Source organism: Penicillium samsonianum, assembly GCF_028829775.1.
Source record: "Penicillium samsonianum strain IBT 33392 chromosome Unknown utg000005l_segment0_segment0, whole genome shotgun sequence".
Taxonomy (NCBI): Eukaryota; Fungi; Ascomycota; class Eurotiomycetes; order Eurotiales; family Aspergillaceae; genus Penicillium; species Penicillium samsonianum.
In genome coordinates, this window is record NW_026643263.1 from 2,322,145 (window position 1) to 2,345,633 (window position 23,489).

Below are 23,489 nucleotides of genomic sequence, written 5' to 3' on the forward strand. Positions count from 1 at the left end.
TAATTTTTTCTCTTGGTATATGTAACTATCTGCTTACGTCTGGTTATGTAGGTTGTACAACAAAATAGGGCGTGTCTGATATTCTAAGGTCGATATGCAAGAGTTACACCCCTATGCGCCCCGGGGAGGTAAAATTCCACCTAATTTGTCAGAAACCAACCTAGCAGCCATAAAACACACCAAAACTGACCTGTACACGACATGCTCCATCCCAGGGGCAGCCTACAGGCTGAAGGAAATGTTCTACTAATAGAAATATGGAGACTAGCGCGGACATGATACACCAAGACACGTCTCAGCCACAACCATGTGGGAATCGCCCCGTGTCCATCCAATGTGCGTCGGCCTAACCCGCCTTCGGTTTCTGTTTATTGGCGATTGCCCAAAAATCAAGGAAAATAGTCAACGGCGAACTATAATAAATCATCTCGCCAGTCATTGGTTCATCAAATCCCTAAAATGCCAGCACCGTGTTTCTTCGGCTTTCCACGGATCCGCATGGTATTTACAAAGTATTGTAGAGGGGAGATAATCTCCGCAACTCCCCGCAGGACCCGGGTTGAGACCAAACCTGGTAAGTGCAGTATGCAGGATGATGGGTGTCGTCACTTTCGTCACGGGCGCCAGGGTGTGCGTTAGCTTGGTGAGGGGCTGAGAACGGTAGGTGTGTGAGAGAGAGAGAGCGTTAGAGGATAGACGGTACACCAATGAAGAGGAATAGCCCTGAAAAGTCACCTGGGCAGGAGATGACTCGACCAGTCATCCTGGTGCCCAACCCCCCCCTTTTTTTATGTTTTATTTTATTTTGTTTCTAGGCAGATACATGTTGGGCTCTGTTTATTTTTTTCTACATTAATCCCTCGATGTGAAGGGTATAGTGCACAGGCTCAGAGAGGATCTCCTGGTAAGGCTCCGAACCGTGCGCAGGATGGGGGCCGCGCATGTCTTTTTTTCTTCTTTCACGGCTTCCACGGCTTCTACGGATGTTCCAAAATCCTTCTGGCGGCCTTCTGGAAGGTAAGGAGAAGGCTTGGCAGAGCCATCCGTGCCGTCTTTTGTGGCAGTGGAGTGGGTTCCCAGAGGCTGAAGCCAGCCGGTGCCTTCTAGTGCCCCCGGAAGGGAAAAGGGGCGAATGAGATGGGTATGGGTAATTACCGATGCAGACCGGATTAGCTCCACTGCAGGATTGTCAGAGTCCAGGCACCTAAGAAACCTAAGAAAAGAAGAGGGGAAACAGAAGGGTGAGAATAGAAAGTCGAAGTGAGTTCGTCCTACCAACAGTGTAACCCATATATGCTGCGTGAGGTACGGAGTACAGGAAAGGTTACCATCGTGATAGTGGAAACCTTCTAGAAGGTCAATCTCGATTTTGCGATGTATTCGGCTAACAATAGTCGGGGTAGACTATCGAGGTAATCTCCTTCAGATCGTATAAAAATAAGTATATCACTCAATGTGTCGCACCATGCGAAACCTGCATGTCGCCGTTGATCACCGAGGTCTCCTGTTTCTTTTTTTTTTTCGGCTTTTTTTTTTCTTTCTTATTTTTCCCTTTGTGTTTTTATCGCAAAATCCGGCAGATGAGAAATGCATGTATTTTCTTTTTAGCTTCAGGGGTCATAGTTCGGGCCCCCTTTCATACTGTGTGTATGGGACTTTATTAACGCCTACATTAGTTCCCTGTTAGTCTGATCCTATCCTTAGTTAGGGGCATGGTCTGGGGAATAAACGTCATACTACAGGGTGTTCCAGAGATAAATTTCAGGAGGCTATATCAAGGATAATAATAAGGAAATTCAGGTTCGGATCGGCCTTTCGTATCCATTTTCGCACGGGGAGAAGGGCACGTTGTGGATCCTTCTGGTGCGGCCAGGTTTCCTTCTAGCGGGCTTCGCTGGGTCCGACTAGGAGAACTAGCCCTTCTAGAAAGGGAGTTGAGTTTAGGAGAGGGTGGATGTGTGTTATATAGGAGTATACCTAGGTAACCTTGGAATGGCTACTCCGTATATTATTGTATACTCTGTATGGTAGTTGGAATATCTATATAAAAAGGAAGATTTTGAAACTGAGATAATAATACACTAAAACAATACTGAATAAATAACCAAAACCAAAATAACAAAGTAAATAAATATGATGTACGAAGATGCAGACAGTGGCACCTACCACACCTAAATCACCTAAATATGTAATAATCATATTTCCTATTTCTCCCCCCCCCCCTTTCTCATCCTCTACTCTTTAACCCTTCGCTTTCCTTTCTTCTTTTCTTCAATCTTCTTATCTCTTTGTCTCTCTACCTATTTCCCCTAACCCCACTTAAACCGGTCTGCGCGAATTCCTAATTCCCTCGAACCTCTTTCTTTCGCCCTCGACTCTGCTCTATCTTGGACCCTTGAGCTTCCATCAAAAAGGTGTGTTTTTGCTTCACTCCTTACCTTCACCGCGATTTGCCAGTGATGACGCATCTCGCCGATTCACCTTGGCTGCCCAACCCTCTTCGCCTGCGCTGTCATCTTGGGTTTCGTGAACACGGACAATTTCCCCATATGTGTTTGTCTCGCAGTCTTTTATCGTTTCCCTGGAACTCAGCGTGTGTGACTGGTCTCCCTGACCGAGGACCGCGGCGCGAGAAGATAACGAGCTCACACCACTGTGGTGGAAATAAGTCGGAATCGCAACCATCGTCTTGATATTCGTTTCATGCTGACCATCGACTTTTTTTTCGCATAGGAACCTTCACAGGGATAGTAGACCTATCTATCCTTTCTCCGCCTTCACCGATAAACGATCACGCGTTCCGCCTTTAGCCGACCACAACATCATTCTCTGAGGCGAGCTTGGCTTTCTGGCAGAAAGCCCATCGTTCGATACCTCTTACGCAACCTTGCATTCCACTGCAGAAAAGTGGAGAATTTACCCCGTCCCATTCTTCGCTGAGCGACTGTCCACGACACAACGTGTAATACAGGTTCACCTAGGGTGAGTTTCTGGTCTAAGGTCTTCCCACGAGCTGCGCACTCGCGGAGTTTTTTTGCAGAATCGAGCTCGATTTACTACACCAGAAACTGGTTCTGACTATATCGCGACTTGCAGAGCTTGCTAGTTGTGACCCGAATCTCCCACCCAACGGCTTCAACCCTTCATATCAACCAGTCCCCACGCGTAAAGGACTTCGAATTCAATAAGCTATCGGACTCCGTCGGAATACTGGTCGCGGAAGGTCTGCCGAAGGACGTCTTCGAAAGCAGTCCTTGACCGCAGTCCCTTGACTACTTGCTGGGTCGGGTCATGGACTTCACGACCATCCTGAACAGGAAAAACTCCGCTGCAGCCGCCGCCGCCGCCGAAGCGCAGTTACAACAACAGTACTTTCAACAGAGTGCACAGTTACACACCGGAGCTTCGCCCACCATGAAGAGCGAATCAGGTGGCTCGGACAACCCTGTCAACGCATACCCTCCTCACGGTCCCCCGCCCATGCAAATGGATACTGGACTTCCCGATTCCTTCTATTATGCACAGCCCACGGGCTCAACCCCTCGAAACATGGCCTACCCTCCTGCGGGATACGCTGGCGATCCCCAGATGCAGCAGGAACCTGTCCCACAGGGAAGGACAGGAATTGAACCACCACCAAAGACTTTCCACTGCTCAACCTGCAACAAGGGCTTCGCACGGCGTAGTGACCTTGCTCGGCATGGTATGTATTCTTTAGAAATTTGGGAGATGCGGCCACTAACAATTTATTAGAGCGGATTCATACCGGAGTTAGACCCCACGCCTGCGAGTGGCCGGGGTGTGGAAAGCAGTTCATTCAACGCTCGGCTTTGACAGTACACTCCCGTGTACACACCGGAGAGAAGCCTCATATGTGTGAGAGATGTGGCAAGGTGTGTATCTTTCCTCTTTTTTGTTCTGGCTAAATCTAACATTTATTCAGCCCTTTAGCGACTCGTCTTCGCTGGCCAGACATCGCCGCATCCACTCCGGCAAGCGACCCTACAAATGCCCGTACGCCAACTGTCAGAAGACCTTCACGCGTCGTACAACGTTGACACGCCACCAAAATCACCATACCGGGACCATCGAAGAAGCCGCTGCTGAAACCGAGGCCCAGTTGCGACAAAATAAGGATCGTGGACGCCCTGGCGAAGGAATGTTTTCCGAGCACGCTTCCATTCATTCTACACCGTCACCTGCACAGCACCCGTCCATGTCGCCTGGTGGTGAGCTCCCGCCGCTGAACATGCACCGCTCTGCCGGCGACTACTACATGGGCACTGGTCCTATCCCGCCTCATGTGCGCGGAGATTTCCCCCAAGGTAGCCCCCGGGCTTCCCCGACTGCGACCTCTCCTTCGCTGTCCAGCTACGGCAGTGCGCCCCACGCCCGGCCATCCATGACCTCGCATCCCTACGCTCCGCCTCAACCTCTTGAGCCCCCGGCCAACAGTGATCACCGTCCCAATAGCGTGAATGGCAGTCCACACATGACTAGTCTTGGATGGGCCTCGCCGTCTCACGGTAGCATGCCATCCCCCGGATCGGCCAACGATTTCACTTACCCTGAACCCACTGGCCCCGCGTACCCGACATCGATGCCACCGCACATGTACTTCCCAAACTCTACCATTCGTCGGCCTACCAGCACCGAGCCGGAGAACTACGAAATGAAGCCCCGAGGTGACCACTCATGGTCCACTGCTGTATGATGCGATTCACAACCCATACAAGTGTCTCGCAACAGCTTGAATTTTTCCATTATTTCCTTTGTTTAATAACTTCATTGCATAAGCCCCTTGATTCCCACGAGAGAATACATCTGTGCCTCTCGATTGATTTCTTATTTCCTTTGTTTTCATGCATTTTCTTCTCTGTTTGTACTTATATTGATGGGAAACCAGCGCACTGGAAGGAGTCGGACGGTCTGATCGTGTTTCCAAATCTGCGATTTATTGTTTTGTTTCAAGATGTCATCTCGCCCTTGCCACCCCCCCCCCCCCCCCCCCCCCCCAAATTTTCTTTTGTTAAATGCTTGCGGATGACATTACCGAGACACGATCAGATGAGGAACTGCATCCATGGAATAGATAGAGGGTTGGATTAAGGATTGTCTTGGGTATGGATGGGTTCAGGAAATGGTCTGGGTTTGTTTCAGGGAGACTCCTGATGCTGGTGTCTGGTTGGGATTTAGTTATGCGTGCTTGTTCATTTTGTTGCGTTTCTCTTCTCATTGTCTCATACATCTAATTATTGTATTGCTTGTTTTGGATTACTCTCTTGACTGTCGTTTCCGGTGTCCTTTGCTTTTTTTTTGCTGCTCTTCGACGAATACCAACTTTCAAATGAGGTCGTCGTTCACTAGCGTTTGTATTGTGTATAATAGAACGATGAAAATAGACAGTCATTGAACTCGCATTTCAAAGGTTATACGCAGAAAAATCCGTTTTACGAATTAAGCATCTTACCAATTTTTTCTGCTCCCTCCTTAACAAACCGAGAAGGGAGAGAAATATCTAGACATCCAAAAAGAATAATTGAGAAGAATTTGACAATACCACCAAAAAAGACATTTAAAAAGACATTTGAAAAGACTACCATAAAAGACTACTAAAAGACGGATTGACAAGGCCGCATAAGCGGCCGACTATTCTTGTCTTCTTAGGTTGAATGATGTGTAGATAGTACCTTCCTCTAAAATGCCACAGGAATACTTACATATGTACATATCCATGGATGTTACTATATGTACAGATTTCGCCGATGAGGCTCAAAGTCACCTTAGTCTTGCTGTAGCGCTTATTAGTTCACGGCTCACCAGCACGATCAATGGTTGGATGCTGGTTATTGTGTCACAGGAATTCATGAAACACGCTTCAAACATAGCCAGACCACCAAACGAGGAAATAACTCACGACAACTTCAAACTCCTTACAGAAGACCGCGATATACTCACTCCTGAGCTATGGGTGAATCTAATGGAGCGTGAAGACCTTGACAACCTCCAACTGCTGTTGGTTCGAGATAGGAAAGGCTTACATGAGTCAGACGACTCTAGTGTTGAGAACAGCACAGGGGGAACGCACCGGAGTAACCAGAGAGTATTCAAACATGGAAGCAATATCATAGGCAAGGTCGTGAACGATGTACAGAATGTCATTCCATCTAAGCATTACATTATCGATTCCTCTTCGGAAACCGAAGATTCTGGGGCCGAAGGGGCAGATCAAGTGCAACGAAAAACGACAGAGAAGCTCGTCAGAGCAAAGAGTTCATTTAGTTCGGGAGCAGGAGGCGATTCAAAGTACGAGGCACCCAACTTTCGAACAGCCGGGAGCCAACGAGAACGAGGCGTTCATTTCGCTGACGACATCCAAGTTTGTGGAAGCAAGGGACAACATCGAGAGCGCGGGTTCCCTCAGCCCTCCGCCGCCTGCTAGTGCGCCGTCGATCATTCATCCATTCTTCAAATGGAATGTGGTTTCATATAGCACTAGTCGTGTAAGTGATGGTCAATCACATGTCAAGGTGTATCATCTCTTGAATCAAGTCGACAAAGCCATGGCAAGGAAGCGGCAGAGGATTCATAGATACCTCTATCGGCGCGGGTTCGAATGCACGTTGCAAGAACTCGAGCGTCGACATCCTTATCTGACAAGTACTCGATCAAACGACGTATCAAATCATATATCCGAGATGAAGAAACACAGACTTGATGGGACTAGGGGACGTCCTGATGGTGCTAAGAGTGAAAGATTCCATACCATACTCGAGGAGGATCACGATATGGACGCCATACGTCCTTCACTTGAATGGGAAAACATGGTGAAGAATAATCTTCGTCCGCTTTTCGACGTATTTAAAGCTGTTGCCCAAACCTTTGTTCAAGCGGATATGGAAGTCGTACATAGGTGTTGGAAGAAGCTTTGGGGTTATATGGATCGAATATTGAGCGTAGGCAATCTCATCATTACCTGGAGCCGCGTTGATGCCCGCAACTACTAACATGAGTGATACAGTGCATCGAGATTTATTACAAGTTGTCGCATGAATCTGCAGAATATTTTTTCAACAGCAAAATGATAAGCAGCTTTGCCTTCGGCGATGTGTTATGGACCTTCAGCTCTCTGTCCAATATTCTGGCAATGGCGAAATTGGCCAGGACATTACAAGCAGACTGCCTTTCCTATCCAGCAGTGGCCTATTTTTAGGCTTGGTATAATCCACTACATACTGACATGTGACATGAGATTTATTGCCTATTCTTGTATGAGATGAGAAAATATAATGATCGAATCCAAGCAATGATTCTACCAGTCGGCAACTTTATCCAGCTAGTTGATCACGTTGCTATACTCACTAACAAAAGTCAATAAAGCATAGGTTTGAATGAGGAATAATGTCTCATATAAAAGCCAATTGAATTCGAGTTTATTGAACCCCTCGTGTTGACCCTCGTATTCATGTGATGTTGGGAGAGCAGCGACCGCGCTAGAGATAGAAAGTCTGGGGTACTGGCGAACGGTCTGAGCTTGAAACATCACTATCAAATGGTGTAGATGGCTTCGTATCAAGTCATCTGGTCGTTTGTTCCAAGGTTTGCTCGAAATTTGATGCTTTAGGCATTTTCGTGTCTTGTGTGGTATGTATATAAAGACCGATAAAGGTCTTTACTTCCAAATTTACTGAATATACTCTTGAATCAACCGGCCACCCTTTGTTCTCGTGAGACTAAGACCTAAATATCTAAGTCAGGAAGATGCATATCTATAAGGCTCTTGTTCTTGTCCTCGCTCACCTCGCCTTGAGCCGTACGTATTTCAACCAACGCCTACATTCAATCCCAACCTACTAACCACATCTTCCTCCAAAACAGAAGCAGCAGCTTGTCCAGCAGGAGGATGTGGCAGTGCTCCCGCTTGCGTCCTTACCGAAACATGCACAACAGCAACCTTTGTCTCGCCCTCGACAACGACTATCACAACCTGTGTCCCAACACCCACTTGCGCGGGAGTCTACTGTAAGAATTGAGAGACCACATCTAAACACAGCAAATGCTGTAACGTACCTCACTCTAACTAATCCTAGCGTCCTGTGAGTTTGGCACGCCGAACAACCAATGCTGCTCGGGCTACTGTGCTGCTAACAAATGCCGATCGACGGATGATGATTGGCCGCTTTGTAGTGAAGATAATGGTCCCTGCGTTGTCGATCAACACTGCTGTTATGGGAATTCCTGCATAAATGGGATTTGTAGCCGGACTTGATGATGCAGGATCGTGATATATCAGAATGCTTACAGCAAGTGTACTCGGAATCAATCAATGACTTCAATGTTTATATTGAACTAAGGCCAGACAGTTTATTTTGGGCTGCATGACTGTGTCAAGGGATTGAATGCCTAACTTATGACACACGTAATATATTTATGGATTTGTCTAGAGAAGCATAACCACGTATGTTCTCACATAGCCAACAATTGCTCAGCCCGCTCAGTAAACGCCTTCATAGCAGTCCGCCACAACTCCGGCCCAACACTAATTCTCGCAACGCCCAACTCCCGAATCTCCTTTACGCCCAGAAATCCCTCTCTCAAATTCATCTTCACATTAACCATGCCATCCAGGGCATCAACCAATCTCCTCACCTCCGCACTCGAAACACCCCTCCCACTAGGTCCGCCCCAAACAAAAACTGTAGTAGCCCCAGCCTCCAAAAACGCCCTCCCGCGCGCAATAGCCTCCTCAACAGTCCCATTCTCCGTTAGCAACACATCGGTCCTAGCATTAACCACGAAATCGGGAACCCCGGCCTCCCTCGCCGCCTGAACAGCAACCCGAACCCGCGCCGCAGACTCATCCACCGACCACAGCACGCCAGTCGCGTCCATATCTTCGAGATTACAACCAACAGCGCCTAGCGCGATGACCTGCCTAATGGTATCTGCCAGTTCGGATGCATCACCGTGTCCATCTTGCACGTCGACGGTGAGTGGTTTGGTAGGGTCGATAGCACGGACGGATGCGGCGATGGCGGCTATCGCGGTCAGGTTTTGGGTTTTTGTTAGGGCGTTATCGTCGACGCCGATCGTTGCGGCGATCGCATAGGACGCTGTTGCGATGGCGGGTGCTGTTGGTAGTGAGGCGATTATGGAGGCTGTTGCGGCATCGTAGACGTTTGTTAGGATTAGGGGTTTGCCGGGTTGATGGAGGGTGCGGAAGTGTTTGGCGATGTCGTTTTGGGTTGGCATTTTGGGATGATTTTGTGTATAGGATTTGGACATTGGATATCTGGTATTAGGGATTCGTAGATTAATTCTTCTAAATATATATACGGAGTACTTTAATGCATTATCAACTTTGAACTTTGAAGATGTTGAGTCATTGGATACGAGGTTATAGAAACGATGACGGAGGGGATTTTCGGAGCGGTTCTGCACGGATCTACGCAGATCGAAGAGCAAGGCAGACAATGGGGATTATTATTTCCCCTTGTCTTAGACTAGACAGTTGGAGAATAAGCCGAATGGCGCAAGGGATCCACGGTATTCCCCTCTCCAGCTTATGAAGAATTACACTTGAGACCATGCAGGTCATTACTCGGCACTGCTTACGGAGAACTCTCAATGTAACTTGATCTGATTCAGGTTTGCCACATAATGTATTTGATTGATCGGGATCGACTTGACTTGACCAGTCCAGCACCCAAGATGGGGGCGAAACTGCAAAGGTACAGAAAGAGTAAAAATAAAATAAAATAAAAAGGGCGTAATACAATATACACCCCGGAGCCTGATGGCTTGCTCTCCATTGCTCCATTGGGATGCATAATGGACCTTCCATGCAGCTGTGAAACCGAAGATCCAATAAGCAAGAGGAACTACGCCAGGTGGAATTTACCCTACACCCTGGAGATGTCATAGACCTCTCTGTTGATTCACCGTACAACAGAACACTTAAGTCATGTCATGTTTCAAGGTTAGAAGGCTAAAATACTTTGTAATCAAAATAGGAGCCCGATAACATGTGGTACGAGGAATTGGCCCCGTTTCTCGCTAGCCTATATCAAAAGGAGTAAGAGTCCGTAGCAAGTCCACTAGTCCGATGTAGGGCGAAACATTGAACGGTAACACACCTGAACTGGGTTCTTTCGGGTTGGATATCCGTGCCTGGGTGCATATGAACGAGGGGCAAAGCTGTGGCATTCCTTAGGTATCTCAGTAAAATAAGTGAACTAGTGAGTACCCGGGTGATCGACTGTGAATGGAATGTTTTTCCCAGGGTTTTCGTTTCAGATGTTCTTTTTATAAACCAAAGCATTAGACCAGGTCATTCAGTGTTCTCATTCAGAGTTCTCTTTCAGCAACAAATACATAGTCACCTTTAATCTATATCGAAGTCAAATAAACCCGACCGCACCCGCTTCGGTAAACAAGACTGGACTCGGGAAGCCCCGTTGCTGATGGAGTATCGCTTTTTTCTCCTCACGGTATTTGTCTGTGTATTTGTATTGTATTTGTATCCGAGTCTAGATTCTGTGCGGTTGTCGGCTGCGCTTAGTTACGTATGCTGTAGGTCTATCCATGGATGTATATTTTAGGTACATAGTTTGGGGTGTGTACGGCGTTACAATTATCAGGTTTCGGGGAACAAAGGAGTGAAAAAGAAAGAAAAAAAAAGGGAAAAAGAAAAGTGACATGGACAATATGTAACTTTACAAATAACCAGGACTTGATTAGAACAAAAGGCCCTGAGACAGAATGACTTTCAATACGGGGACGATACTGATGTATCACGGTTAACTTCAGGAAGAGAAGGTCTCCAGGGCTACTATGATGAATATACGGACAAATAGATCACCAATTCAGGATTATATCCATGGGATTTCTATTCAATATCTCTTAAATATCATACTTATAAGAATATTGGGAGTACTCATGTACTTATAGGAGGTCAATACCTTGAAAATTACTATTAATTAAAAAAAGAAAAAGAAAATACCCATCGGGAATCCCCTGTAATTTTACAAGGAATCGCCGTCAGCTCTCCCCACTCTCCGACGCTTCGCCTTGCTCTGCCTTCTGCCTTTCTCCTCTTTCTTCTCTCTCACTTCTCTGTACCATTTGCATTTTACATTCTGCATTGCTTTCTCTATATTCATATTTCCGCCGATCTTATGGCGTATGGTTTTACCTCACTCCCTCGTGCAGTTGGCCGCCTGACCTGCAGCTCTCACGCTGCCATCCGACCCTGCTCACAATCTCGAATCCCTCTCTCTTCCTCCCTCCGACCTTGACCTCTCCTCAACTCCCATAATGTCGACCGGTTTGAATATTCCCCAGACCGGGCTGTCTCTCCACCTCGGAGATCAGTCCGGTGATCTTTCTGTCAAGCCAAATCAGATCATGCGGTTGAATTTGGTGCAGAGCACCCTCGATGATCTGATTCAGAGCCTACGGAAGGATCAACCGGCTCGAGTCCGGCTGGGAAAACACCCTTCACTTCACTATGGGGGCAAATCTCAAATGTTCCATGCGTATCCCGAAACACACCGATCTGAGATCTACCATAGCTCATCCGATAAAGAGACACTGTATTTCACAGGGGTTTTAAGTCATAGTCTCGAGGTTGAAAAGGCTAAAAATGCTACCGCGGCCACCGATCAGGCGCTGGCAGATTTAGAAGAAAAATTAAATGCTCATGAGAGAGGAAAGGAGTCGAAGAAGACTCACATAATCTCACATCCGGATGAGTTAAAGGCTCTGCGAGGCAGCAAGTCAGGCTACAAAGGTCCCACCACCAAAATCGAACTTGAGAAAGATCGTTTCCTCAAAACTGCTGCCAATCGTTCTCTCACTGCAAGTCCTATCTTGGGTGCTCCCAAGTCTCCCTCTCTCGCAATGACTCCAACATCTGCTCCAATGATGGAGAACAAAGATCGTGCGAGGCTTGAAGCCCTCAAGGTTCCCTTCATTCACCTTCTCGCCGTCCGTGCCGTATCGGCCAAGTTTCTTGCTCGCCAAACCCGCACCACTGTCGAAGACTGCATCGCCCTCGGCGAGAAATTCGGCGTTTTGAACCGAATCAACCCCGAGAAATACAACCTCAAGGACAAGGTTTACAAGGATCTTGATTTGTTTGGCTTCAATTACACCGAGGAGGACCGAAAGGAAGCCATTGAGAATTCAATTTCTGCCTTCGATCGCATGCGCATCTCTCGATCCGACAAACTTTGGCAAACACTTCTTCCAAAGGCTGAACGAGGCAAGGGAAAGTGCCTTTCGCGTTTGAACCTTCGTACTGGCCCGCCCCAGAAACCTGCCGCCCCAATCGCCAAAGCCAACGGGGAGGACTCGGGCAAGGACAATGAGACCGACCGCGCCACAAATGGATCCACGCCTGCTACCAAGACTACTTCGACCTCGCAAAAGGCTCGCGACAAGGACCCAACCAAGCGACCCGCCAAAACCAAGAATACCAACAGCACCCTGACCGGACGGATTACGAAGAAGACTGGTGGGAAGGCCCCGGCCAAAGTGGACAGCAAGATCAAGTCCGCGGAATTCGTCCACAGTTCAGATGAAGATGACGATACCGATATGCTTAATATTCCCCCTCCTGCGCCTGCTCCCGCCCCTGCTTCCGCGCCTGCACCAAAGCAGCAACCGAAGGAACACAAGCGGACTCCATCCAATTCGAAGCCCCCAGCACCGAAAATCAAGGCACCGGCCAAGCCTCGCACCACCGAGACTGCTCCTGCTCCTGCTCCCAAGACTAAACCTGAGGTATCAAAGCCTAAGCTTGAACCATCCAAACCAGTCACCAAGGTTACATCTTCCAAGCGTCCTCCCTCTCGACCCTCTACTTCACCGCAGAAGCCGTCTCCGCTTGGCTCCTCTCCTCCCGCCAATGTTTCCGATGCTACCAGTAGCAACCGCAGCCGAGCTGACAGTCAGAACCAATCCTCTGGTTCATCCTCGTCTTCGCCTCTCATCTCTCAGCTGGCCAAATCCACCAAGGTAGGCCGTGCAGCCCCTGCTGCTACCAAACTTGCCAAAGCTACTCCCCAGACCAACGGTATCGCGAAGGCTACCCCGGCTACCCCGGCTACCACCAACCCATTGAAGCGCAAGGCCGAGTCTGATCAATTGTCCGTGCCCCAGGCAGGACGTCCTACTGGAAACTTGGAAGCCAAGCGGCGCCGAGCGGTCAGCTCCTCCAGCGGTGGCAGCACCGGCAGTGCATCTCCACCAATGAGCTACGAGATTCTGAGACAGCAGCTGCGGGAGAAGTCTCAGAAATTCAAGAACTTTTACACCAAGTACCGCAACTTGCATGACTCCCTTGCAGCACTCTCCAACCCGCCCCAGGTCGACCTCGACAAGCTGCAAAAGCAGCACATTCATCTGCAGCGCATGAAGAAGGAAATCTGGGAGGAAGATAGGCAGCTTCGTGATGGCCTTCACTCGTAATTTAATTTCGTTATTCTCTTTTATCCCATCTGCATGGTGACCATGTCGCACTCGAAAGAGTGCCAAATGAACCAACAGCCCGGCGTTTTTATGTTTATCTGTCATATTGTTCATTTTTACCATAGCAATTCATATTCATATAACCAATTTTCTTGGTTTCCATGTTCTAGAGTAGCACTTGCTTTAGGATAGTTATGTCACCAATCAACACAAACAAATAGTCGAGAACCACATTGTGCTCTGAAACCAATGAAATCTCACAATCAACGAAATGTCAATAACTCAGTCTCATTTCATTTTGTGGTCAATAAGCAATGGAACCAGATTCCGGTCGATCTTCACTTTTACCCCAGATCGACCAAAACGCCATATGCCATCTGCTAGTCCCAATGGGGTATGGTGGGCCCTGTCTCATTGGGCGGTGTAACACGTGGCAGTGTCACGGGATTGGTGAATCAGCCTGCACGTGACTGCAAGAGTAGACGTCATTTGGTCGCTCAATGAACTATTCCTAGTTAGGCTTAGCCTCGAGGCCATTCGAACTTGCTGGTTGGGAGCATCATACATAGCAATTGTTACATCCACGGCCAGGTATTTCTTCTATGCTGCAAAGTGCCAGCAAATAACCACCCAAAGGCATACTCAAGCGCCTATTCTAAGCTCGCTTCACAATGACTCCCCCGGCCCGAGGACGGGGGACTAGCCAGCGCAGCCCAACCGTCTTGGTGGGATTGACTATCAAATCAACAGTGCAAAGTAAGATCAACTAACACATATCCTCAATACAGGTCACAGATTCCCGAGACCTGCAACAGCCCCAAACACCCCGACGACGCCGCTCGCCCGCAACCCGATTCATCACCGTCGACAACGTCCTCCAATACGCCTCCGACGTCCCTTCAATGCAGCAGCGCGGCCCACCGGCAATCTCACGGTCACGCCGTCTTGCCTCTGCAGCTGGAGGCTTAATAACCAGCTCAGGCATCAGCAGTTCAAGTGCAGTGACAGGATCCGGCGGCACGATGAGCCGACTCGCCGCGCAACCGCGACTTCCGCCTCGAACGACGAAAGTCAGTGAGAAGCTGGTTCTCCTGCCTGACACCGGCGAGCTGGAGGAGGGCGAAACCGAAGAAGACTCCGATGACTCCGATGGTGCGGACCTCGTGGACGAGGAGCTTGTCGCGCGTCTAGCCAAGGAGAAAAATATCGACCCAGAAAGGATTAGACATCAATTGCTTGTGTCGAAGCGGCTTGGAGGTGATTTCGGCATCGATAATGATCTTGCCCCCCTGCTGGCTGAGGAAGAAGTGTTGAAGAAGCGCCGTGTTGCGCCTGAGCGCGCGAAGAGTTATGCTGAGCGGTTGCCGAAGGCGCGGCGGACGGAGAAGCTTGCGCGTGTCACGGCGTACTGTACGGCTCAGGCGTATAAGATGGGGTCGCTTGCTGCTTTTGTTAAGGAGCAGCATGGTGGGCGGACGAAGCTTTATGATGATTGTCTCTACACCGCGTATCATCTCCCTCTTTTGCCGGGCCATGAGGGATATCGTCTGCGGAGTAGCCCTGTGATAAAATACCCCGGTGGAAAGTCCCTGTTGGATGAGGAGATTGAACGGAATGAACTTCGTGATCATCATGATGAATACATCCTTGAGACGGAGGAGCATTCGGTTGGTGGACACAATCGTCCAGAGGATGAGCACCATTTTGAAGCATCGCCGCGACAGCCTGAAGGTCATGATCCCCGGGAGGAAAATCGGGAGGGATTCTTGAATCGCATAACTGAGGAAGTTCGTGGCCACCCCAATGACCATGAGCATGCTGCCAGCTCCGGTGAAGGTGTCGATGGGTTGCAGCATATCCCGCCCCTCCCGCAACCAGACAGCAATGAAGTAACTGGGCAATCTTCGCCTGAACCTGCACTCCGTCGCCGAAGACATAGCACGGACGACAGCCATGCTTTGATTCGAGACCGTCCCTCTCTGCCATCTCCTACGCCCTCGGCTTCAACACCGCAAGCTCCGGCTCGGACGTTATACAATGTTGCTGAGATGTTCGTTTTCAGTTACGGTGTCGTCGTCTTCTGGAACTTCACCGAGCGACAGGAGAAAGACCTGCTGGCAGATCTGGCGTTTGCGACATCATCTGCAACTGGTATCCCTACTCCTCTGGCAACGATGCCTCTTGACGAGGAAGACTTTGAGACAGAGGAGTTCCATTTCGAGTATTCGACTGAAATCTCGCGTCCGCGAGTCTACAACGATATGATCACTCTTCGCAGTGGCGACCACATGATCAAGCTCGCTATTAGTCATGGTATTTCACAGAGCACCAAACTGTGCTTCTTCGAGGAAGTCATGGCCCGCCAGATGGCGGATGCCAAAGACGTTCCCAGACGTCTTGCGGTTTCAGGCCAATTGGGCATGAAGCGTGAAGAGGTCTTCCGGATCCTGGGTCGATTGTTTAAGAGTCGTGTTGAGGTCAACCTTTGTAAGTTCCCCATCCCCTCTATGGGTCATCTTGCACGTTGTGTTGCGGAGAAGAGACTTTGTTCCATACTAACATTTACTACCAGCATCTAATATGCTCGACGTCCCCAACTTCTTCTGGGAGAGCGAGCCAACCCTTTACCCACTCTATATCGCCGTGCGCGAGTATTTGGAGATCAAACCACGTATCCAGGTTCTCAACGAGAGATGCCGCGTATTCCTTGATCTTGCGGAGATCTTGTCCGACTCGATTGCCGACAACCGCACTTCCCGTATGTCTTGACCTTCTCTCTTCGCTCCCTAGCCTCTCTAACTGACCCCATTCTAGACCAAACTTGGATCATCATTGTCCTCATCATCATTTCAATCGTCGTTACAACCTTTGAAGTCTTCCTCCGCTTCGCCCTTCTCAATGAAAGCCAGGGTCCCACTGGTACACCTGCCAGTATTTTAGCCCGTGTCCTGGGTCGATCTGTTACCCCTTCTCCATCCCCAGAGTGGTACCCGTACTCTGCCGCCAACGCGCCGCCAGGCTGTATCTGTCCCTCTCTCGGTACTGCGGGCGCTGGCTCGGATATGGGCGTCAGTGGAATGATGGGATACTAATTCATTTGACTTTCTAAAGGGTATTATGGCGCAATTGGTGTTAGGGAAGGGTTCACTGGACAAATTTTTCTCTTCGGTTGCATATTACCTCGAAACTGACAGATTCTTAATACGTGTTGACTTTTTAAAATTGTGAAATTGTTCCTCTCCCTCCCATTTTAGCAACAATACGTACACTTCACATTCCTAATCTTAACACACTACTCTAAATGCCTAAAAATCCAGTCGACCCCCGTTATTGGCCCCTTCACGCCCACCACATGACGCTAGATGCCTCTTTATAGCCTGCTTTGGGGTTGGGTGGGGATGGACCGCGAAACATGGTGACTGTTATTGGGAAGGATGGGATGGGGAGTTAGTGGGTGCAGATTATTACGAGGGAGGAGGTTTGGGGGAAGATTGGGAAGTGGACGAGGGATCAGGATGGACTACAATGAGTTTATAGAGTACTTTGATACTGGAAGAAGAAAAGGAAGAAGTGGAAGATGAATCCAAAATCCCCGTTAAGACGGACAGAGCCGAACCATGCTAAATATGAAACAGAGACATTAGATATCAGTACAAAAGGGCCGGGATTTCAAAGAGAAACCCAGGCCCGGTTTCTCTCACTCCCCAACATTCGTTTTATCGTATATCCTTCAAAATTTCTTTTCTAGGTGATTTTAAATTTAACCGGTAACCTTGAAGATGGACTCGGCGAGTCTCTCGACGTTTCCGGTGGTGATACCAGCGACGGAGATACGGCCGTCCTTGGTAGCGTAGACGGAGTGCTAGAAAAAATTGTTAGGAATCAGACTGGAGAAAGTAATGCGGGTATAAATCTTACCTCCTTGGCAAGGGAGTCCATCTGCTCGGGCTTCAGGCCAGTGTAGGCGAACATACCGATCTAATATCATGTCAGTTGTTTGGATTATGAAGAATCGGGTTTTTGGATCTCACCTGGCTGGTGATGTGGGACCAGTCGTGCTTGCTGCCGAGCTTCTCGAGGTTGGTGCGGAGGAGAGAGCGCATCTCGATGATGCGGCTAGCCATGCCCTCGACCTCACCGAGCCACTGCTTGTTAAGAGCAGGGTCGTTCATGATGGTGGAGGCGATGCGGGCACCGTGGACGGGAGGGTTAGAGTAGAAGGGACGGATGAGGATCTTGATCTGCGAATCAACACGCTTCTTCTCCTCGGCGTTCTCGCAAACGAGGGAGAAAGCACCGACGCGCTCGCCGTACAGACCCATGTTCTTGGCGAAACTCTGGCAAAGAGCGATATTGTGGCCCTCCTTGACGAAGTGACGGGGAGCAAAGGCATCCTGGTCGGCGTTACCGCTGGCAAAGCCCTGGTAGGCCATGTCGAAGAAGGCGAAGTGACCCTTCTGCTTCATGACATCGCTGATCTGGCGCCACTGGGCCTGGGTAGGGTCGACACCGGTGGGGTTGTGAGCGCAAGCGTGGAGCAGGATGATGCTGCCCTCGGGGGCGGCCTTGATATCGGCAATCAAACCCTCGAAGTCGAGGCCAATGGTGTCCTTGTTGTAGTAGCTGTACTGGGCGACCTCGAGACCGGAGTCGGAGAAGACAGCCTTGTGGTTAGCCCAGCTGGGGTTGGGGAGGTAGATCTTCTTCGCGCCGGGGTAGAACTGCTTGAGGAAAGCACCGCCAATGCGCAGGGCACCGGTACCGGAGATGGTCTGGGTGATAACGAGGCGGTTGTCCTTGATGGCGGAGGAGTCGGCGCCGTAGGCGAGCTCGGCGGCGGCAGTGGTGAAAGCGGGAATACCGGTGATGCCAGCGTACTCCTTGTCCAAGCGCGATGCGACGACCTTGTCCTCAGCGGTGCGGACGGAGGGAAGGACGTAAGGCTTGCCCTTGTCGTCACCTGAAACAGCGATATAGCGCGTCAGCAATCCAAGATCCAATCCATTGCACAACACGGCGATTGTTTGGGGCAAGGCTTACGGTAGGCACCCACGCCCAGGTTGATCTTCTCCTTGAAGGAGTCGGCCTTGAAAGCTTCGGTGATGCCGAGAATGGCGTCCTATTAACCGAGCTACGTTAGAATTGGCCTTTCAAAACCACCATTACGGCGATTGCAAGCTCAAAGCTTACAGGAGGACCCTGGGGAACATTGGCCCAGGCCGAGGCGTGTCTAGCTCCGATCACGACGGTGCGCATGTTGGCCTCGCGGGAGGCAGCCGACCGGCTGGCGACTCTGAGAGTGGAGAGCATAATGGCAGAGATGAAGAAAAATCGAAAGAGCAAGGCCTGGATCTCCTAGGTTTGGAATTGGAAGGGGAAAGGGAACGGGGGAGGAAAGAAATTATATAAAGGGATCGGAGACGTTGTCCCGATGTTTTTCGTCTTGACTCATGTGATAGCGGTAGCGGGTACCTGCCAGTTGGTATGCAACCCCGCCTCGCTTGAGGTACCAGGTACAACCAACGGCGAGATGTGCGAATGGGATTGGCTGCATCCTCCGGCTAAATCGCAGGGATCAACTGCTGTTTCTACGGGGATTTAGTTACTGAAGATGGTAAATTGTGGTTGATATTTGAGTATAGAATTCCTATGTTGAATTCAATCCGGAATGTAGAGTGAGACACCTAAATATTCCCTATATCCATTGGTGTCCATATTGTTTCTATAACACCTGATGTATACCTCCACATCAGCCCATCTCCAAATGTTTTCTCGGCAAGTCGAATCTCCGGTGAACTGATCGAGGCTGTCGAACTCCACACCGTTTCCCCTCACATAGTTGGAGTAAAGGAATTCTCCTATTTCCCCGTGTCTGAGATGCCTGACACCTGGATTCTTACACCCCACAGGAACAACTCGGTTAAATATGTACATCCCCTAGATATGTACATATTCTAATACATATGTTGAAATTGGTAACATCCACCTTCTCCACGAGATATAGAAACGTTGCCTGATCAGGCCTAAATATAACTACGGGGCTTCGGAAGGACTTCTGGGTTAGACTTTGGATATCGTAAAATTGGTATTTGGCTATTGAATTGGTATTTGGCTATTGAAAAGGAAAAAAAAGAATCAGCCCAGGCGAACACCAGCCTGGCGATTCTTGCGCGCAGCAGTGCCCACAGCAGTGTTCATGCCGGTGCTCTGGCTGCTGTCCAGCGTGCTCATAGACTCGCGCTTCTTTTCTTCATCGATCTTCTTCAAACGCTTCTCCGTCTTCATCTTTCCACTGCCCTTGCCGTGGAACTGGTGACTGAGTTGCTTGAAGGCTTCCTTTTGGTTCATGTTGCGTCCGAACTCATCGACATACCGCAGTTGGACGTCGGGCTTGTATTCGCGGTTGAACACGTCGGCCATATGACGAGCTTCCTGTTGGTCACGCTGCTTGTTCTCCCAGCGCGCGTGCTCCTCGCGCTCACGGGCTGACATGCGCTCAAGCTTGCCGGAGGTACGGTCCCGCTCACGCTGCTGCCGGGCGCGTCGCTCGGTTTCGGTCTCGCGGTTCGCCTTGTCGGCCAAGAAACGCTGGCGATCGCGCATGAGGGTGTTTTGGCTGGTGCTGTCGTTGTCTTTAACCAGGCCACGCGATTTCAACATTGATAGAGTAGCAGCAAGACCGCTGTCCAAAGTTGATTCCTCCTCTAGACCTGTGCCAGTGAGTTGTTGTGGCTGGGCTGCAGATGCTTCATCGCGCTTGATGCGCGCGGTCAGCTCTTCTTCGTCTTCGATATCGCCATAACGGTCCATATCAATCTCCACGCCCTCTCCTTCGGGCTCTGCGTGGGGGCTTTCAGGCTCTTTCGTCGCAATTGTGGCGTGTTTTTCTTCCTGCTCAAGGAGTGTAGGCTTGTGTAGATTTGACACAAACTCTGATGTTTCGTCGATAACAAGGCCAGGCTCCTCGCCGTCATTATCCGAATTTTCAATCTCCATTGGGGTCTGAGCCTCCTCTTCTCGAAGCTGCTTGGCAAGCTCCTCGGGGCTGATCTTCTTGCGCTTCTTGAAGGCTGCGCGCCGTTGCAACGCAAGAGAGGCTTGAAGGTCATCATCATCCACGAAAGAAACATCTTGATTGATGGGTTTGCGGGGAGCAGGGACTGGGACTCCACCCTTTGAATCAATATCCATGGCCGAGGATCCTTGCGCATTGGTCGAATCCGCAACCGGGGCAATCTCGTCGTCGTCCATGAAAGTCCTCTGTTTTGTAGCCTTGGCCTTCTTCTTCTTAGGTTTCCTAATTTTGACCTCGCTGATGTCCATGTAATCGGAAGACGGCACCTCTGGCTCAAAGTCGAGGCTGATAATGTTCTTTCGCAACTGGTTTGAAACTTCCTGCCGCTTTGCTTCGCGTTCTCCGGTCGACCCTTGGGCGTCGAGTGTAAATCTCTTTCGCTTTTTGCCTTCGATTTCCTCGTCGTACTGCGAAAGGATACCCTGGTTCTCGGCCGTAGGATCATAGACCGGCTTCTTCTTCTTGAGCTCCAGCTTCTCCTCGGTTCTTTCCTTCTCAACCAAATCGAGGTTTTGGAGCTCATCGTCCTCTTCCTCATCGTCCACAGCAGCGTCCTTCAGCGTCAGGATATGATCTTCACCGCTATCAAAAGCACCCGCAGCGTGTCCGACCTTGATACCAGCCAGATCCGCTGCAGTGTACTCGGCTTCTGCAAGGCGCTCCCGCTCTTCGAGTTCCTCGGCCAGCCTCTGGGCGCGTTCTTTCTCGATCTTCTTTTGGCGTTTTTTGGATTGTGACAGCCAGGCCTTGGTATCAAGTTCGTCACCATTCCCCTCGCCTAGTGTAGATCCTTGGAGTTGCAGATTCCTTTGGGCGATATCACGCGCCCGCTTGATGGCGGCATTCTTTTCGTCTCGTTTCCGTTTCGCTTCGGCGGTATCCTGAATTTTCTTCCAGTTTTCGTAACTTTCCGCCTGTCGTGACTCGAGAGTGCTCGCTGGGTCTTCTTCCTCGCCGGACTCGCTGCCGTCGTCTTCTCTGAATTCTGGGCCGGCGCCAGGAACTGGGAGTGGCTTGAGGCCAAGAGCCACTCGGATCTTGTTATTTTGCTCGATAGATAGAGCGTCTGCCATTTTGACGGTGTATGGAGAAGGAGGGGAAGAGATGGAAAGGTAACAATAACTTTCACCTAACTTTCACCTGGTTTCCTGATAACCGCAATCGGGTCACATGATGCGGCCACCTAACACTATCCCTAGCCAGGCCTAGTGCCATAAAATCTTAGCGGCCCCACTTGTGACATAAATAAGAGGCTTCCCTCTTTTTCCTTCCTCTCTTTTTCTTCTTTACCAAAACCGGATCTGTGTCCAGATTTCCTGTCCATGGACTCCAGTCTGACTGGTTTCTGTGTGGTGGTTGAGAGCTGGGCATTTCGACGAGCTTGGAGCCATCATTTTTGTGGATGGCCTTTACGGTTTCCGGTCGACAGATCCCAGAATAATTGTCTGCGCCTTGTGATGCGGGTCTTGAGCTCCCACTGGTGAGCTCGGCTTGATAGCTTGGTGTCGGACGGCGTCATATTTCATATCTCTTTGCCGATTGGCCGTTGGCCGCTGAGGTTAGGGAATAACCATGACTTGCCAACATCTCCTACATAGAAATCGTATTTTGTAAAAAATCTTGGATTGAAAAAGTCTTGATTTTGCGGGACTATGTTGTCTAGGAAACGTGCTTCACGTATTTTGCCTATGCGCGCTTGTGATGGACGTGTCGTATGCCGAACGCGATGGATTCAGTAATGCTGGAAAGCTGTTCGTCGAGGTCATGATCATCATTGCCTATTTAAATGCGCAAAAAGCACAGGTATAATGTGTGTAATTTACAACAGCTTCAAGTGTCCCGTCACGCCGTCAACCACGCTCTTGGGACCCAAGACTCCCAGCACGGTCTTGCTGCCACTTGCGATTTGAGTGCGCCCGGCATCCTGGATAACGCGCGTGCAAAGCCCAAGGCTAATAGCCTGAGCCTGCATGACCAGCAGCTCATCCTCGGACTTGACCTGCAATGCGATCTTGGCCTGGCCACCGCGCTCCCATTTCTTGAGGATAGGCGAGTTGGGCGCGTATTCGAGGAAGTATTTGTAGCAAGCGAGGGTAGCGTGGCCGCATTGGGCGGCGATTTTTCCTAGAAGAAAGGTATCGTAAGCGCTTGCAACACAAATGCGAGGAATTATCGAAACGTTGTTCGTAAAGCACATACCTTTGGTCATGCCCAGGTCCATGCGGACGACCAGCACCAGCTTCACCTCCTCGCTGTTGTCCTTGAAGCTCGACAGTTCTTCGCCGTTGCCCTCATCTTCCTCGTCGGTCTCTTCTTCTTCGGAGTCTGATTCGTCCTCCTCGTCGGAGGAGTGGCTGTGGATCTTCACATCGTAGCTGTTTGGCCACCCTTCCTTTTCTTTGAAGAGGCTGATCGAGGAGCCTTGGCCGATGAAATATCCGGTCACACCTGCAATGATGGCCGTTGCGATCACGTAGGCGGCCGTCGTAGGAGGTATGCGGTCTAGCGGTACTGGGGCGGCCATTCTGAGGTGGTTGGTTGGTGTTGGGAGATCTTAGCCTTGGAAAATAAAAATATGAGGGAAGCTCGACCGCCCTGGATATCTTCACGTTTAGTTCCACTGCGCTCACCTGGGACTCACTCTTTTTTTTAGCTCGATATATTCTAGAGGAAACACCTTCTTAGAGACTCAATGTCCCGTTAGATTTTATACATTTGAATATTGTCAGTTGTGTGACCAGGTTGAGCCAGTTCTGCCTTCACTTCTTACTCCTACCTGCACTCAGTCTCCAACATGTCAACCTTTCACGCAAAGTCTTTAGCAAATCAGTTAAAAGATTCCAAGGTTAAGTTGAGACAGAACGAACAAGATAAAACCCTTTATTCACAAAATCCAACCTATGGCGCAGCAATGTATTGCTCCCAACCCAACTGTAGATGA

General features: G+C 49.6%; 9 protein-coding genes across 9 annotated transcripts; 4 read left to right on the forward strand and 5 right to left on the reverse strand.

The window, feature by feature from the left end:
• Window positions 1-852: 852 nt before the first annotated feature.
• N7471_009778 (uncharacterized protein) lies at window positions 853-2,732 on the reverse strand (the record flags this gene model as incomplete). The annotated part of the gene is made up of 2 exons (XM_057282497.1): window positions 2,439-2,732; window positions 853-1,178 (listed from the first exon to the last, which is right to left on the reverse strand). Exons 1-2 carry the CDS (start codon window positions 2,683-2,685, stop codon window positions 853-855), a joined length of 573 nt encoding a protein of 190 aa, XP_057133380.1. The 5' UTR covers window positions 2,686-2,732.
• Window positions 2,733-3,291: 559 nt separating this feature from the next.
• On the forward strand, window positions 3,292-4,714 carry N7471_009779 (putative C2H2 finger domain protein; the record flags this gene model as incomplete). Its single annotated transcript, XM_057282498.1, has 3 exons — window positions 3,292-3,703; window positions 3,754-3,893; window positions 3,944-4,714. 3 exons carry the CDS (start codon window positions 3,292-3,294, stop codon window positions 4,712-4,714), a joined length of 1,323 nt encoding a protein of 440 aa, XP_057133381.1.
• Window positions 4,715-5,734: 1,020 nt separating this feature from the next.
• Window positions 5,735-8,246, forward strand: N7471_009780 (Mg2+ transporter protein CorA-like/Zinc transport protein ZntB; the record flags this gene model as incomplete). Its single annotated transcript, XM_057282499.1, has 4 exons — window positions 5,735-6,259; window positions 6,333-6,503; window positions 7,879-8,022; window positions 8,091-8,246. 4 exons carry the CDS (start codon window positions 5,735-5,737, stop codon window positions 8,244-8,246), a joined length of 996 nt encoding a protein of 331 aa, XP_057133382.1.
• Window positions 8,247-8,466: 220 nt separating this feature from the next.
• N7471_009781 (isocitrate lyase/PEP mutase family protein) lies at window positions 8,467-9,252 on the reverse strand (the record flags this gene model as incomplete). Its single annotated transcript, XM_057282500.1, has 1 exon — window positions 8,467-9,252. One exon carries the CDS (start codon window positions 9,250-9,252, stop codon window positions 8,467-8,469), a length of 786 nt encoding a protein of 261 aa, XP_057133383.1.
• Window positions 9,253-11,316: 2,064 nt separating this feature from the next.
• On the forward strand, window positions 11,317-13,473 carry N7471_009782 (uncharacterized protein; the record flags this gene model as incomplete). The annotated part of the gene is made up of 1 exon (XM_057282501.1): window positions 11,317-13,473. One exon carries the CDS (start codon window positions 11,317-11,319, stop codon window positions 13,471-13,473), a length of 2,157 nt encoding a protein of 718 aa, XP_057133384.1.
• Window positions 13,474-14,144: 671 nt separating this feature from the next.
• Window positions 14,145-16,565, forward strand: N7471_009783 (RMD1 family protein; the record flags this gene model as incomplete). The annotated part of the gene is made up of 4 exons (XM_057282502.1): window positions 14,145-14,198; window positions 14,262-15,960; window positions 16,046-16,231; window positions 16,288-16,565. The coding sequence occupies 4 exons, from the start codon at window positions 14,145-14,147 to the stop codon at window positions 16,563-16,565; spliced, it is 2,217 nt and encodes a 738-aa protein (XP_057133385.1).
• Window positions 16,566-17,233: 668 nt separating this feature from the next.
• On the reverse strand, window positions 17,234-18,783 carry N7471_009784 (uncharacterized protein; the record flags this gene model as incomplete). Its single annotated transcript, XM_057282503.1, has 5 exons — window positions 17,234-17,335; window positions 17,392-17,451; window positions 17,505-18,433; window positions 18,514-18,592; window positions 18,664-18,783. 5 exons carry the CDS (start codon window positions 18,781-18,783, stop codon window positions 17,234-17,236), a joined length of 1,290 nt encoding a protein of 429 aa, XP_057133386.1.
• Window positions 18,784-19,608: 825 nt separating this feature from the next.
• On the reverse strand, window positions 19,609-21,621 carry N7471_009785 (U4/U6-U5 snRNP complex subunit SNU66; the record flags this gene model as incomplete). Its single annotated transcript, XM_057282504.1, has 1 exon — window positions 19,609-21,621. The coding sequence occupies one exon, from the start codon at window positions 21,619-21,621 to the stop codon at window positions 19,609-19,611; it is 2,013 nt and encodes a 670-aa protein (XP_057133387.1).
• A 746-nt stretch (window positions 21,622-22,367) lies between these two features.
• Window positions 22,368-23,072, reverse strand: N7471_009786 (aminoacyl-tRNA hydrolase PTH2; the record flags this gene model as incomplete). The annotated part of the gene is made up of 2 exons (XM_057282505.1): window positions 22,368-22,672; window positions 22,748-23,072. The coding sequence occupies 2 exons, from the start codon at window positions 23,070-23,072 to the stop codon at window positions 22,368-22,370; spliced, it is 630 nt and encodes a 209-aa protein (XP_057133388.1).
• Window positions 23,073-23,489: the final 417 nt, after the last annotated feature.